Below are 17315 nucleotides of genomic sequence, written 5' to 3' on the forward strand. Positions count from 1 at the left end.
CGACTTCGACTTTTTCCACATTGGTTTGTAGGTTGTCCTTGAGAGCCTTGAGGATGTCTTGGCTCTCTTGAATCCAATCCTTGGCCTTTGGGTCCTTGCTGTCTACAAAAAAATGTCAGCAAAAGATAAAGCATCATACCCATACAAAGCACGGAAAGGGGACATACCGATGGAAATATGGTAGGTAGTGTTGTAGCAATACTCCCCCAGGTGCAACCACTTCATTTATGCTCGCTGTTGCCCTGTCACTTAGTTTTGCAAATATCCCTCCAACCACTTGTTTCGCAAATATCCCTCTAGAGAGTGGCGAAGACTGTTATGATCAGTCTTCACTCTCAACCTATTACCCACCAAGTACTGTTGGAACTTGGCCAATAAATGCATGATGACCACCATCTCCTTGTCATAGATCGAGTACAACCTCTCGTGACTAAGGAGATTCCGACTCTCAAAAGCTATAGGGTGGCTTCCCTGTGACAGTACAATGCCAATGCCCTCACGTAATGCATCACACTCCAATGTGAACGATTGTGTAAAATTAGGTAGAGCCAACACCGGGCAACAACTCATCACCTCCTTGAGGTGCTCGAATGCTACCTATGCCTTGTCAGACCATGCAAATGCCCCCTTCTTGGTCAGATATGTGAAGGGTGCAACCAACTGTGAGAAATCCTTTACGAACTTCCTGTAATATGTGCAAATGCCCACAAATCCCCTCAGCTCGGTCACATTCCGAGGAACTGGCCAGTCTCGGATGGCTCTAATCTTCTCCTCATGCACCCACACTCCATCCTCTCCAATGATATGCCCCAAGTAGAGCATCTCAGTCAGCCCAAACTCACACTTGGACAACTTCGCATAGAATTGCTGTCCCTCCAAAATACGAAGCACCTCCTCAAGATGCTGCAGGTGCTCCTCCCACATCCTGCTATAGATCAATATATCGTCAAAGAACACCAGTACAAATCTGCGTAGTTGCTTGTGGAACACATGGTTCATGCAAGACTGGAAGGTAGCAGGAGTGTTGGTCAGCCCAAAGGGCATAACCAAGAACTTGAAATGGCCATAGCGACACCTGAACGTTGTCTTTGGGATATCCTGATCCCTCACCCGAATCAGATGGTACTCCGAACACAAATCTATTTTAGAGAAGTACTTGGTTCCTCTAAGCTCATCCATAAGCTCATCTATGCGGGGGATGGGGTATCGGTTCTTCGACGCCTTCTTGTTAAGGGCTTTATAGTCAATGCAAATCCTAAGCGTGCCATCCTTCTTCTTCACCAAGACAACCGATGAAGCGAAAGGACTAGGGCTGGGCCTGATGTGCCCCAATGCCAACAACTCATGAATAGCCCGCTCAATCTCATCTCGATAGGCCTTGGGATGTCTTTATGTGGTCGTGATAATTGCTTGCACCTCTGGCTCTAGTTCAATAGTGTGCTCAAACACCCTATCAAGTGGTCGTCCTGGTGGAATGTCTCCATACATTACTGGGTACCTGTCTAGAATGGCTTGGATGTACGGGTGTGGTGGTTGGGGCTTGCCCCCTGCATCAGATATCTTGAGCTCCACGACCTGTTCTATATCCCCATGCCCCAAGTCTGCCTCCATCCTATGTGCTAATACTGTCTATGGGGGATGTGAGTGCATGCCTCTCAAAAAAACCATCTTCCCATGGGGTCCTGTGAACTCCATCTCCAATTTTTGCCAGTCAGTGGTTACGCGCCCAAGAGAATACAACCACTGCACACCAAGCACCACGTTGGTGTCTGGAACATCAACCACAAAGAAATGGTCCATCATAGAATAGTTCCCCATCACCACTGTCATCCCAGGAACATATCTGGTACACTGCATGGTACGGTCTCTTGGCACCAAGACCGAGAATCCCTCAAAGGACTCTGTGCGTATGCCCCTCCTCTCCACCATCTAGGCATCTACGAAATTGTGGGTGGCCCCACTGTCTACCAGCACCGAAACACGCTGCCCCTACACTGTGCCCCTGATCCTCAAGGTAAGGTACTTTGACCCTCCTCGAAGTGAAGCAATAACCCCTGCTATAGGCAAGAAGAGTGCTCCTCTTGGTGGGGGTGACGATCCTCCTCCTCCTCCTATCACATGTGGCTTATCATCACGAACACCTATCTCCTGCTCTGCATCATCCTTAGACTCACTGTTAGAAAATACCTCTATGAAGTGTGCGTTGCCCTTGGTACATCGGTGCCCTCGTGCCCATGGCTCCTGGCAAGTGAAGCACAACTTCCTCCTACGAAGATCCCTCATGGCTTCATCATCCAATTGCTCACACCCTTGAATATCTCACTGTGGTGGGGGTCTAGTGTCTCTTACCCTCTATTGGAATATCGGTTTGGTGGGTATCTGTGCTCTGGTCTCAGGAAGAGCATCTTGCAAATATCGGGCTCTGCCTACTGCATCTTGCAAAGTGGTGGGCCTGTTGGACCTCACCAAGCCCCTCAGTGGCTTTGCTAACCTTTCCAAAAACAAAAGGACTCTCCCGACCTCCGATAAATTCGACACCATCACGGATATCCTCAGAAACTCAGAGATATATGTCTTTGCACTACCGGTTTTCTCTCCAAAGTGCTCCTCCGAGTCACTCCTCTTAAAGCGTTTCAATGCCCTCCGTGTGAAATCCTCATAGGCTGTAACTCCTGCATGCCCCATAGTGGTCAACCCATGGAACCACCAATCATGGGCCTCTCCCTCCAAGTGTAGAGTGGAAATCTTGATTGCCTCCACCTCTGTCATCTGGTTAAGTTGGAAATAGACATCCAACTTCTCAACCCACGCCCTAGCTGAGCTCTTAGGCAAGCCATCAAAAGTTGGAAGGAATAACCTCCCCACTATGCGCTGCAAATCAGTGCCATGCATGTAGCCTCCTCCACTCTGCCCCTTGCTCCTATTGTTTCCCTTAAGTTGGCAAAAGTCTTTGAAGGTAATGGCCTCTCTGAAATCAACCCCATAGGACTGGTAATCCAAAAGGTAGTCTCCCATGGGAATGTCCTCCTGTCCCTGCAGCCCTCTAGCACTCGATGCTAAAAATGTGGGGATAGTCGGCCTAGGTGGTGTGCTAGAGACATGAGGTGCGTTGGGTGGGTTTGCTGCCTAGTGGTGCGAGGTACTTGAACCCTCACCCAAATGGATGTCTCCCTGAATACCCTTGCCCTTGTTGTTACTATTGTTCTACTGCCTCAACTCATCAATACCCTTAGACAAGTCGTGGATAGCCTTCAAGAGGCTTTGGGCAAATTCCTCCTCTTTACTCACTTTGTCATTCTGATTGTCCCCCATATCTGGCTCCTCAACCTCCAGCTCAAGGGTTTGTGGATTAGGGGTAATCTGTAGCTGTCTTTCCTTGCTTCTGTACCTCTGCCTCTTGTACGTGATATTCTGCCTATCCTCTGGTGTCATAGACTGAAGGTTTCTCCCACAGGCTGAGCCAAGACTATGAGCTCTGATACCACTGTAATATTCCTAAGTGAAAATTAACAGTGATATAGAGCCATAATAACACATGCACACAAAAATTTACACATATAAGTAAACACCCAGAAATTCATCCAAAAACTAAGCCAAGCTGATAAATCAGTGGAGGTACAACAAAAGTATGGAGTGAGTGCACCTGGGCTTGTCAAAGGCAAGCTAAACAAGCCCTAGGTGAAGAAGACAATGACCCGGATGAGTCAATTCCCCTCTAAGCTCTGCGCTGGCCCTGGAAAACTACACTGCTGGCTGATGTAGATCTGCTATTTGGTCCTCCTCTAGTGCTCAGAAAGTTCCGGGAAATCAACACCGGTCTCCTCTCAGATAACGCACCAAAACCCAGAAAGGGTTTGACCTAGTTTTGACCCCCGAAATTACCCCCAATTTGCACGTATTCCTCCAAGTGTTGGGTAATTTGGCTCACCTGGAAATACCCTTGTTCAGTGCCTCCAAAATGAGGGAAAATGCTGGCAAAACTCCTCTCCGGATGTCCCACCAAATCTCCAACTCAGTTCAGCCCAATTGTCTCTCCCCCTCAGCTCCCATGTGTGGCCCAGAAACTCCCTTTGTGCAGGCCCACGCAGTCCCTGAAATGGTGTCACTGCTACAGAAAAATCCCGACAGAAATGTGCCTGCCCAACACTACAAATCTCCAGCAGAAAATGGTCCAAGGTTCTCCTGGAAAACTCAGCAAGTTTTCTGCTCGACAATCCACTCTCCTAGGTAGTGCATATTCCTGTCCTGCGTCCAAACTGCTAAGTAAATCCCATGAAATGCACCGATGCCAAGTCCGGAACAGCTCCCAAATGGTGTAGATCTTCGTCTTTGGGCTGGCACTCGAAGTCCACTGAAGGTACAGTGAGAATCCTGCCTGAGAATCTCGTGTGTTGAACAACACTTGCAGACTTGGCTCAACAACTCAAGCGTGCTAGTCAGGTTTGATTAGCAAAGGTTCAAAAGCCTCCAAAATGATGCATCTCTCACTACTTATCCTTGAGCTCCCCCTTCTCCATGTGGGCCCCATGCATCAACCCCACCTTGGTCTTTCTCCCTCCAAATGTGTGATTTTGCTCAAGGGTTGCGTATTCCTCTTTTGTGGTGGTCCCCACTATCCACTACAACTTTGATTTCCCTTTTTCTCCTATGTTGGGACCCTCTTTAGCCAATTTAATTAAGTGGGGTCCTCTTGACCCACTTCCCCTAAGTTAAGCACTCCAAAACATCAAAATTGCCACGACTTAGCCAAAATTGCAAAACTGGTGTAGCTGCTGGTTGAAATTAATTAGAGGGGACATCACAGTCAATGCTCATGCACAGTTAATGGGTCAACGACACTTCAGATCTGCCCTTATTCTTGGTCATTATTACAGTCAACCTTCAGCCTATCTATCGGTCTACTACAGTTGAACCCATGTTCATCGGTCTTCAGACTTTGAACTCCAATTTCAGATTTTAAACACAGAACATAGTCACAGGGAGTTTGGCCTTCAATTTGAGTTCTCTAACACTGTTTTACCAACAAGATATTCTGTTTTAACCTAAGAAACACCCACAAAATCACCTCAGAGAATGTTCATTTTCAGCGTGTAGCAGATACGTCTTTTAACCAAGCAATGCCCATGAAATCATCTTAGAAATTGTCCAATCTTTGGCCTGCAGCAGATGCTTCATTCTGATCTCGGCCTGCTCAGATTCAGAGGAATTTTGTGTATAGATCGATGCTTGAATCTGTTCTTTGAAAGTCTCACGGGTTGACTTACTTATAGGAGATTAGAAGGGCTTTAATTGCTGGGCTGACCTGCCCACAAAACCTTAGTAGAATGCTTAAAAATTACCCTTTTTGATGGAGCTGACTTGAGGTTTTTCATAATAAAAATATTCAATTTAAGTTTAAGTCAAAGCCACCTGTGGCTGTAGCAAAGACTTCTCCTTAGACCATGAATTTTCAATCTTTTTAAGATTCCATGAATGAGTTATTAAGCTTGTTTTATCATGCATTTTATGGGGTCAAACCCATTCAAATTTGGGGCAGCACAATTCAAACATGAATATCTTTGTAACCAAGAAGACCTACATGGCGTGCAACCTACTGTTGGAAATGGCATGATGAGCACAATTAAATGATGATGATGTTGCTAACAAATTCACTGCCCATCACATTTATTTGCCTTAACAAGAGCATGGCTTCTTCTAGGGATGACATCAATGACGATCATTCATCCTTTGACATCAATGACATTTTCTTCCAAAAGTAATTTCACACACACACACACACACACACACACACACACACACACACACACACATGAACAGTTTCTTGCTTTGCAAACTTTGTGTACTTGAAGGTCTGATTTTAAGCTTTTATTCTCATGTAGATTAGTATTTCTAGTGCTAGTTATGCATGCTGGTTCAACATAACATTGAGCAGATCTTTTTAACTGATTTAACAAACATATAGAAGCTAAGGTGGCAGATTTATGGCTGTAATAAGTATTTTCAGATTTGTTTATATGCTTGGGAAGTGTACCCTATGGGCAAGAAATTTGTGTTATTAATGTCTGCTTGTTCAGTTTTTATTTTCTTAGGCTGTCATCTGTATTTGGTTGAAAAGTAGTGAAGTATATGCTACTCTAATTTGTATTTCAAATTCAGCCTTAAGGTTGAAAGCTCACAGCAAATAGATCAGGGAAACCTCAAGGTTGAGGTGAAATTTTTAAATTTGCATCAATTGTAGCAAGGGGACATTCCAACAGAGTTTCCTTGCTAGGGGAATCCAGGCATTTGGTGCTCCTTGTTTTCATTGGCCTTTGGCATTGCGTTTGGGCATCCACTATGCATTCAATATGGAGAATGGGATGTAAATGCATTTTTGGAACTTGAGATAGCTTTGTTCTCTCCCTTCTTAGAATTTTATGAGAAGGGTATGCACTTGATTACTTCTTAAAGGGATTTTTGCTAATTGGGGATGCTAAGAATGCTAATATACTTGCTCTTTCAGATCTTTTCTCATCCCTTGTAGCATTGAGAATGTTGGCTGGTATTTTATAGCTTTCTGTGTACAAAGATTTTATCTCTGCACATAATATTTTTTGTCAATGTAAAAATTATTTTCTGAAAAAAGGAAAAAGGACACATCATAATGTGTGCTGACTTGTAATTGAGTTTTTTGTTAAGAAAAGTGTCACATGATGTGTTAGCATAAAGTTTCCCGAGACTTTGTCTTCCAATTAGAGTGTCAAGCCTTGAAAGTACGAGATAGTATACAAGTGTGATCATCATAAACCTACTACTCCCAACAACCATAAGAGCATATCAAAACTAGCTATGCTTTTGCGTAGAACACTCCCTGGAATTAACCCATGACAAAAATGTTGTGTTTACTGCATTCAATGAAGAACTTGGGATAAAAACAATGATAAATAATTATATGCATAGACGTCTGAATGGCCTAAAACATAGCTAGAATTTGCCCCATGATATGATGAGTCATTAAGTTTCAATCCCTAAAATAGGACAAAGATTTCATTACTTTTCTGGTCAATTTCTTGACAAGTAACAAAGTTACATGACTCAAAGTTGACATTGACTCAATAAACCTAGGTGAAAAATCAACTTAGCAACTTAACAAAACCAGATCGTAAACCCATTCAGAGGCTGGTTCTGTTCTGGTTTTTGTTCTATTCCCATTCTGATCCTCAGCTGGTTGTGGTTTTGTACTGGTCTGACCTTTGTTTGGTTTTGGTTATGTTTCTGGTTCTGATAACTTTGATTATTTAGTTATATTGGCTTTATTATTATTTCTTTCTATCTGTCCTATATATTGTAAAAGGAGGTTGCCCCTAAGAAGTGACTTCTTATTCATTCACTGCTTGACTTGATTTAGGTGTGATGTTACGGAATTGGTCCTTTTTATGCTTATTTGGTCCATAACATAGCATGTCCAGTGAAATCCCGATTGCTCAAAGCATAATCGCCCAAGAGGTCATGGGATTGAGTTCTGCTGGGTTTCTAGTTACTAAGCATTGACAAATGAAGAGAATATATATATATATATATATATCTTTTCTCTTCATTTGTCAGTGCTACTCCCTGCCTCAATTTTGTTTCCAAAAGAATGGAAATTAAATTTCACTCATCAGATTGGCCTATATATATTCTTTTCTCTTCATTTGTCAATGCTACTCTCTGCTCAATTTTGTTTCCAAAATAATGGAAATTAAATTTCACTCATCAGATTGGCCTACTAGTAAATCTTCCAGGTGGACTTCATTACGCACATAAACACTAGATTGGACTCCAATTTTACAATTCCATGAACATTTTTTGTCAGAAGTACATTTAAAATCTATTACTACATATAATCCTTATCTTCTAAGTACAATATAGTTCTGTTAAGTATTAAAATAACTCAGTTGGATACAATAAAAGTTGCATCCAGGAGTTTGTTGAATTTACCAACATATTTCTTTTGTGATGATAGTGTTAGCGAGTCATGTTTTAACACTGGAAATTTGGTGCCTGATCTGAAGCACGAATGTGGGCAGACTTTTCTTCCAGTTATGCGAAATAAGCTTTGGAGGTGTTTGCATAAAGAAGTGGGGATGAGTCTAAACAGGCTGCTTAATTTCTCCTTTTGGTTAGGAGGAAATAGTGTGTGTTGTTACCTTGTATTGCTTATTTGCCTTGATACACCAGTCCTTGTGGAGATTCGATTTGCTTTCTGCTCTAACATGAATTGTTGAAAGTAACTTGAAACTCTATTAATTTTGCCTCCTTCTCAAGTAAAGCCATATGATTGATGTATGCACTTGAGTTGTTGATCCTTATCTTGGTATTAATTAGATGGTCCCTTTCTTTTCTCTAATTGGTAGCTTATTTTCTATTTTCTATTTATACTTATCTAATCTTAATCCTGGTGGGAGGGGATTACTTCAACGTTGACTGAATCAAAATTTGAATAATTTTTTAGCTTCTATTTGTTAAGGCTTGGAGGGGCATGGACCTACCCTGTAACAAATTGTTGCAGACACTACTGTGAAATGCTGATGTCAGTTAGTTGAATATCTTGCTTTCTATCTAGCTGGGCCACTTTGTTTTGTTTTGGGTTGTGACTATTGTGTTGTTTGTCTTTCCACTGACTAATGGTACTTATAAATTATGTCATAGAGCTGGAAGTTTCTCATAAAGTGATTCATTACAAGAACAGTACTGTGATCTTGCAATTACCAGAATAGTACCTTGGTTAATTTTTTCTCTCTGATTTTTTGTTTTGGCTGGGTTGATGAGATTGTCTGCTAAGGATGGTATGAAAATTCATAATATGACATCTCATCAAATATGTTTTGTTCATGATTTGTAAATTACCTGTGTCTTTGTTTTTAAGTTGATTAAAGTTCCTTGAAGCTTGACTCCCTGAAATTCTTTGCATCAAATGCGATAACTTATGTCCTGACTTCAGTTTATTGTTGTGTTCCAAATCCATCATTTGAATGTGTGGTGGTTGCTTTAGACATTTGTTGGTACTCCATTTTGGATGGCTCCAGAGGTTATTCAGAACTCAGATGGATATAATGAAAAGGTATGCTAGTAATGCTACTCAGTGTTATCCCATCTGTTGGTTAGGTTTCTATTTTCGTCATATTTTACTGTTTTTGACATTTGTGCTTAAATAATACAGGCAGATATTTGGTCATTGGGCATTACCGCTATCGAGATGGCTAAGGGAGAGCCTCCTTTTGCAGATCTTCATCCAATGAGAGTTCTATTTCTGATTCCCAAAAATAACCCCCCTCAGGTTTTTCCATGTTTGTTCTTATTTTGTTCTCCTTTTTTTATATGTAGCATATCTGTGTGCATGTCTCCAAGAACAATTATTTTACTGTTATCCTATAAGCAAACAAGAAGCATTATTTTTAAGGCATGCTATTGCAGATTGACATGATAGATAATAATCTTGTTCTTGTGATACAGCTCGATGATCATTTTTCTCGCGCTATGAAGGAGTTCGTTAACCTATGCTTGAAGAAGAATCCTGCCGAGGTAGATGTTTGCAATCTCTTGATCCTTGTTAGGTGTTTGTCACAATATGATCACTTCGAATACCTGAAATCCTCTAAATTAAAATGTTTCTTTAACAGGAGTTTTCAGTAACGATACCACTGTCTGCTCATCCCTAGGAAGGTGGTTGTTGGAGATAATTTAGTATGTTTTGATTATGGAGTTAGAAAGGATGGTTGGAATAACTCTCTTAATGAGTTGGCAGTTGAGATATGCAGAGTCCAGAGAAGTTGTTTGGATGGTGTTTGAAATGTTTGCCAATTCTCCAACTGACATGATGTAGTAAACAGAATTCCTGTTTATTATGATAGACAGAAGATTTATGTAAATATATAAGAATATGTATTGATTAATGTATAATTGATAGATGATAAAAATGATGATTGCAATGAGCCTCATGATGGTGTGCTTATATGCATTGGCTGGTCCTTAGGTAAGAGGTGCTTCCTTTGACCTTTTATTAACCTACTGATTATTATTTACTATTTATTTATTATTATTTATTCTTGTTATAATATTTATTGTTTATGTTTGTTACATTGCCACCCCCTTGAGGAATGTCTTGTCCTCGAAGCATAATAAATTGAATTCTCTCTAGATGTTTCTTTGGTAGCATCATCCTTGTCTTTGTCTGGTTTAGGGTTTGACTTTGTCCTTCATTTGAGTCTTGGCAATGTTCCTTTGTAAATGTTGATCATACCTTGAAGTCTTTTGACTTGATTGTTTATCGTAAAACCATGAAGCTTCTTGGTAACACTTTGTTCTTGCTTCTGTTGTTGTATGGTCGTACATGCTTCTTGTGTTGTATTCATTGGTTGTAATTCACCTTTCTTGGGAGCAGAACCTTCAACACCACATAATTTATATTGTTGACCTTGCCAATGAAAGTCAAGGCTATTGGGAGTGAGTAGGAAGTGCAATTTTTAGAAGGCTTCTGAGAGTGGAGTGTTTGGGGAGTGCATGTTATATATTACATATTTTAATGCATATATATTTAAGAAACATGCAGAATGTCCAATCAACTGCAGAACACTTGAAAACAGAGATTTAACCACTGGATTAATAATGATCATTAAAGTTTGTTATGTAAAAATTAATCAAAGTCTGTAATTACTAATTATTAATTTATTAGGCAAAGGGCATGATCAAAGATCATGCCCATTCACCAAGAGGCACCCAAGGCAATATTTAAGCCAGGGCCTCCCACATTTGTAATCATCACTCAATTTATTAATAAAATATATATATTTACTTAGAGAATAACAGAGTTTTCTACTCCATTTGGTATCAGAGTTCGGTTTCTGCTACCCCGACGCCATTCCTCCTGTGCCATCGCTCCTTACTGTGCGTATCTCTATTTTTGTTCCATTTGGTATTCCCGCACTGTCTTCTGTCGACAACACCAACTCCCTTCTGTACCCCCTCATGCGTTACTCGACCGCTACCTCCCTGTTGTATCCCATCCACTGTTCTCGTGTCCCACTGTTTTTTCGCTGTCTCCGGACCGTGCTTGCCTCCACTATTGTCGCTGACTTCCACCCATTTCCACTGCCTATTGAACCCTCATCCACATCCGACGCTACCCTGTCACCAGTTCCGTTGCCTTTTGACAATCCGTCCAAGTTCTGTCCATCGATTCCCGGTCCATTTCTAGCACTGCGACGAGTCACGTCATGTCCATTTGTTTAGTCACGTTCGTTCATTTGGTCCACTTGTTTGGTCATGTCCATTCCTACGGTCCATTCATATATGGTTATATAATTATGTGAGCATATAATAGTTATAATAATAGTCTCTAATTATAATTATTGATTATAATTAATTTAATTATAATTATTATAATTTATTTAAAAAAAAAAATAATAATTTCAAGTTAAGGAAAAGGTTTAAGCTAGATAAATATACATCGCCACATACACAATGGCTGACTTAAGTAAAAAATTGATGGACCTTGAAAATAAGGTTACCGGTCATTCTAATGAAATCAAGGAGCTCCAGGACTCAACAAAGAGGATAGAGAGTCAGCTCGAGAAGAACCATAACAAATTTAAAAGGGATCATGCAATCCTTTCAAGTAAGGTGGATTTGAATCATAATCAAGCAATGGTGATGTTGACCTATATTTGTGACAAGTTGAAGATTACATCCGATCAAATACCCCAAAATAATGAAGCTACTCAACATCTCAATTCTCCGGATTTGTCAAACTCACATGAGAAACCCGAGTCTTCAGAAGTATCGTCCATACCCCATCAACAAAATAGTAACACGAATTTTCAAAATATGCAGCTTTGGAATCAATACTCAAATATGCAGTTCGCGAATCAATACCCTCTCTTTACTCCAACAGTTGCGACATATCAATGAAGAGCAAAACTTGAACTCTCCAAGTTTGACGGTAACGAAAAGTGCAGTGTTGCATGGCTCATTAAAGCAGAAGTATATTTCGAGATTTACGGTATTGACAATGATGATGAAAAGATCAGGCACGCATCCATGCAAATGGAAGGCGAAGCATATAATTGGTATATGTGGTGGAAAAGGACGACATTTGTTATCAGTTGGAGGAAATTAAAAAATGCATCCTTTAAAAGGTTCCAAGGTGTCAAGGAAGAAGAGTTTCTTCTCGACACTCACCAGACTGCAACAAAAAGGAGATGTGGACGATGTTGATTTGGGGTAGCATCAGATGTGCTCTAGCCACGAAAATTGGTGGAGAGGCTAAAGCACGTGAGATCTCCAATACCCAGAAATGGTTTGGACAAATTCTAAACAGTTTGAGAGATATTAAAATAATAAATATTTTTAATGGAGTCTCAAGTCTAAACTTAGGGAAAATAAAATATTAATGTGAATTAATATAAAGTTGAGTTAAATGGTCCAAAAGTCATGGATCAAGCCAGATCTAATCTTAGTTGTTGATTAGGTACTTAATCTCGACCGTTGAATTGTCAATGAGAAAAGTATAAGAGGAGGCTTGAGGGTCACTTGGAGAACACATCGAGTTGATCAAGATTTCAATTTTCTGGGGCAGCGTTTGCTGAGGAAGTCGAAAGAGTGATCAAAGTTGCAGTTGAGGGGCAGTGAATACAAAAGCAGAGAGGTAGAGATAGTACCAGGAGGATCAGCGCAAAAGCCGGGAGCGAGGGACGCAGAGTCAGCGAGAGGTTCACGCAGAGCCAGCCAGGGCTCATGCAGAGGCAACCAGGAGCTGCGCAGTGCCTCAGAGAGCCAACGTGGGTGACGTAGAGGCTCTAAGGGCTAACGTTGTGCCTCTAGAGGCTGACGTTGGGGTTTTCGTGGGACAGATTGGAGCTGGGAGCTATCGGAGTGTTTACCTGGGTTTCAGCCAGAACATCTGTCTTCGACTGAGAGGTACTACTGCCGAGATTATTTTCTATTGGGTGAGCCGGTTTTGGCACCTAGATCGTATTCAGAAACTACATAATAAAACCCTCAGATAGTTGCACCGATTTTCCCGCATTGGGTTTTTCCCGGAACATTGGTCCAAAAACAACGGTGTCACTTGTGTGCTTGTTTTGTTTCCTTGAGTTGATGATTTGTAATGTGTTGAGCATGTACTTGTATTTATTTTCAGTATTTACATGGTAAATAACTTGTTAATTAATTAGAACAAGTAGGCAGAAATAAATTAGAAAAGTACATGAAGGGTTTCTAATAGTTAAACTTAGAAATTCCAACATGGTATTAGAGCGTGGTTGCAGATCACAGGAGAACTGAGGACATCAGCCGAGCAGAGCAGCAACAACAGAAAACAACTGTCCCGAGTGACAGAAGCTGTCCCTAACAAAGAAGCAGCAAGGAAGGGGTGATGTAGTGCCTGCATCATCAAGTTTGAGCCGGGAAGAGGATCGACGCAGTGGCAGAGGGGAGTAGACTCGACCTACGCAGTGCCCGGTCATCTTTCCCAGTCAGGAAGGATTGATGCCCGTGGCTAGGAGGTGCAGATTTTGCTGGTGTCAGGATTGCGCAAAGCCTAGAATCTCTAACCATCAATTTGCTGGGGCTTAGGAGGCTGTGGGTAAGTTGCAGAGTGAAGTTGGTGGGGCACTGTAATCAAAACAGTACCTAACAGGGAAAGACCAAGGAGGAGGGAGTTGCTACCAAGGATTTCTAGCCAAGAAATACGGATCAGTGGTGCAACTGCACTAAGGATTGGAGTGGGGGCATCCTGACATTGGCAGTCCAGGAGGGAAATGGAGGCTCAGAGGGAGTCACACCGAGAACTTCCAGAAGGGAAGTAGAGGAGCAGCGAGATGGCAATGAACGGGGTAAGAGACCAGGATAGACTGGATGGAGCCTCAAACTTCGTAGTCTGGAAGGCCAGAATCTTATCTGTTCTAGACAGGAACCGTGTCAAGCACTTCGCCTTGAGGACAATAGCGGTCCCAGTTGACCCGACTGATAATGATAAGTACGAGGATGCAATGGCGAGGGCCAAGAGCATCATCCTTGACGGGGTCAAGGACCATGTAGTACCACACATTGCCGAGAAGAATACGACAAATGAGATGTGGGAGGCCCTAAAGAAGTTGTATCAGCATACTTCCGTGCAGAGGAAGATGCTACTAGAAAATTAGCTGCGGTCATACTAGATGCAGATTGGGGAACATAACGACATCTTCCTCGGTCGATTGAAGGAGATCCGAGATCAACTGACTTCCATAGGGGCCACGCCAGATCAAGAATTGATGGTGAGAACAACCCTAAACGCAGTCTCAGAAGACTGGGAGGTGTTTGTCCAAAGCATACTGGGTAGGGCGACCCTTCCAAATTGGGAGGAAATGTGGGCGGCTCTTCGCCAAGAAGAGATCAGAAGGCTAAGCAAGGCGGGAAGTAGCGGCAAGGGGATCAGAATCAAGAAGGAGGAAGAGGAGGATGATGCCCTCACATCTGAGGGAAAGTAGGAGAAACGGAAGAAGGACCTCTCCAAGGTCAAATGCTTCAACTATGGGGAACTAGGTCACTATGCGAGCCAGTGTCCAAGGAAGAAGAGCAAAGGAGAGGCTTCCGAGACCAAGGCAGCGCCAGCAAGGGTGGAGAGGGAAGTGGGGATAGATGATGATTGTGCCATGAGTGCTCACACGCCACTTGAGCGGAAGTGGGGAGACATTGAGCTGTAGACAGATGGACTACATGCGATGAGGGGCAAGATCCTTAAGGTACCCAACCTCTCGGATTATACCTGGCTACGGGAGCCCCGAAGAGGAGTAGCAGTGTTGGCGGATGTTGGTAGAGACAGATGCGGATGGAGCGACAGTGCAGTTGTCCCAGGACATCATGAGATAGCAGTGCGAGATGCACAATGTTGATGCAACAACGCAAAGGTCAGAGAGGGAGAACTTGTTAGTGACAGAGGGAGCTTCAGCAGCGAGAGTGTTTCTAGCCTGACGGAGATGTCAGAGTTGGGAGATCAGTTACTTACTTCTTAGTAACTGAGTTGTAGTGCAACAGTTAGTAGTGGCAATGCTATAGGCAACATGATGCAACATGATGAGAAGGGTTGCAGTGCAGATGTAGCAGTGGCAGTGGCAGGGCCATGGGCAGCATGAATGCAGAGGGAGCTGCCGTACAGATGCAGCAGTGGCAGTGGCAAGGCCATGGGTAGCAGTATATGATGCAACAGTGCAAAGGATGTTGGGCAGCAGGCCTAGCATCAACATAGGGACTAATGCTGGATGATCAGAGTGATGCTCAGTGAGGAGTATTACTAGAGCACAATCCTCACTAAGAGGGAGTGTTGATTTGGGGTAGCATCGGATGTGCTCTAGCCACGAAAATTGGTGGAGAGGCTAAAGCACATGAGATCTCCAATACCCAGAAATGGTTTGGACAGAATCTAAACTGTTTGAGAGATATTAAAATAATTAATATTTTTATTGGAGTCCCTAAGTCTAAACTTAGGGAAAATGAAATATTAATGTGAATTAATATAAAACTGAGTTAGAATGGTCCAAAAGTCATGGATCAAGCCAGATTTAATCTTAGTCGTTGATTAGGGACTTAATCTTGGCCATTGAATTGTCAATGAGAAAATTATAAGAGGAGGCTTGAGGGTCACTTGGAGAACACATAGAGTTGATCAAGATTTTGATTTTCTGGGGCAGGGTTTGCTGAGGAAGTCGAAAGAGTGATCAGAGTTGCAGTTGAGGGACAGTGAATACAAAAGCAAAGAGGCAGAGATTGTACCAGGAGGATTAGCGCAGAAGCCGAGAGAGAGGGATGCAGAGCTAGCCAGAGGTTCACGCAGAGCCAGCAAGGGCTCATGCAGAGGCAGCCAGGAGCTGTGCAGTGCCTTAGAGAGCCAACGTGGGTGACGCAGAGGCTCTAAGGGCTGACACAATGCCTCTAGAGGCTGACGCTGGGGTTTTCATGGGAAGATTGGAGCTAGGAGTTGTCGGAGTGTTTATTCGGGGTTTCAGCCGGAACATCTATCTCCGACTGAGAGGTACTACTGCCGAGATTATTCTCTGTTTGGTGAGCCAGTTTTGGCACCCAAATTGTATTCAGAAACTGCATAATAATAAAACCCTCAGATAGCTACACTGGTTTTCCCGCATTGGATTTTTCTGGGGACATTGGTCCAAAAACAACGGTGTCACTTGTGTGCTTGTTTTGTTTCCTTTAGTTGATGATCTGTAATGTGTTGAGCATGTACTTGTATTTATTTTCAGTATTTACATGGTAAATAACTTGTTAATTAATTAGAACAAGTAGGCAGAAATAAATAAGCAAAGTACATGAAGGGTTTCTAACAGTTAAACTTAGAAATTCCAATAGACGAATACACTCGAGAATGGGAAACTTTAGCTACACGAGTACTTGGATTATCAGAAACTCGTCTCATTCAGTCATACGTCATGGGACTTAAACCCCATATCCAGGTTGAGCTTGAGCTTCATGACATCAATTCTATAGAAGTAGTAAGACAAAAGGAAAAAGTTGCTGAAAAGAAGCACGGAAAGATGTAGTGGCCAAAAATTGAAGGAGTATATTCGAGACAAATATTTTCCCAAGTTGCGAACATGGATGACACCAAATATGTTCCACCACATCTTCGTGAAGGAGAAAAAACTAACTTGGAAATACAAAGAATGAAAGAGGAAAAGTGCAAACGTTGTGGCGAAAAATGGGACCCTAAACATAGATGTGCTAAAGGAAAAGAAACCAAGAACCTGTATAAATGTGAAGCAACTAACGATTCAACAGTGAAGAATCAGACGTAGAAGAAATCGAAGATTCTCCAAAACTAGATAACGAAAATATTCCGCAAGTGTCATTATCGGCCATGACAGGTATATTGTAGCCCCAGACATTAAGTTAAAAGGACATATCAAGAAGAACAACGTAATGGTTCTAATCAATGCCGGTAGCACCCACAACCTTTTCGATTCAACTATGGCGAAAAGACTCAACATTTTCACATTTCCCATGCCTAACATGAAGGTTATGGTAGCAAATGGTAAGAAAATTGAAAAAGTAGGGAAATGCCATAAAGTCAAATTACATATTCAAGACTATAATCTAGAATCTCCGTTCTACACTGTACCATTAGGAGGAGTGGATGTGGTCCTAGGTATCCAATGGCTTCAAACCCTAGGCACTTACTCTGCCAACCATCAGAAGCAATTTATAAAATTTAAATGGGAAGGGCAAAAATACAAGTTATATGGGTTCTAGCCCCCTGAGAATCAAATTGTATCATCATCCTAGATGATGAAAATGATTCGGAA

At 42.0% G+C, this 17315-nt stretch overlaps 1 protein-coding gene across 6 annotated transcripts in view; it reads left to right on the forward strand.

The window, feature by feature from the left end:
- Positions 1–17315, forward strand: part of LOC149250282 (uncharacterized) — a 311236-nt gene that overhangs the window by 207239 nt on the left and 86682 nt on the right. For all 6 annotated transcript variants that reach the window (XR_016266820.1, XM_089459000.1, XM_089459001.1 and 3 more), the window contains 3 exons: positions 9014–9082; positions 9182–9298; positions 9475–9543. Coding sequence is in view for 5 of the 6 variants with exons in the window: in XM_089459000.1 (XP_089315126.1) it covers positions 9014–9082; positions 9182–9298; positions 9475–9543 (255 nt within the window). In the remaining variant the exon portion in view is untranslated. The remainder of the gene's footprint in view (positions 1–9013; positions 9083–9181; positions 9299–9474; positions 9544–17315) is intronic.

The sequence above is a fragment of the Pinus tabuliformis genome, chromosome 7 (assembly GCF_031772625.1).
Source record: "Pinus tabuliformis cultivar Carrire ecotype Pingquan chromosome 7, CPIR1, whole genome shotgun sequence".
Taxonomy (NCBI): Eukaryota; Viridiplantae; Streptophyta; class Pinopsida; order Pinales; family Pinaceae; genus Pinus; species Pinus tabuliformis.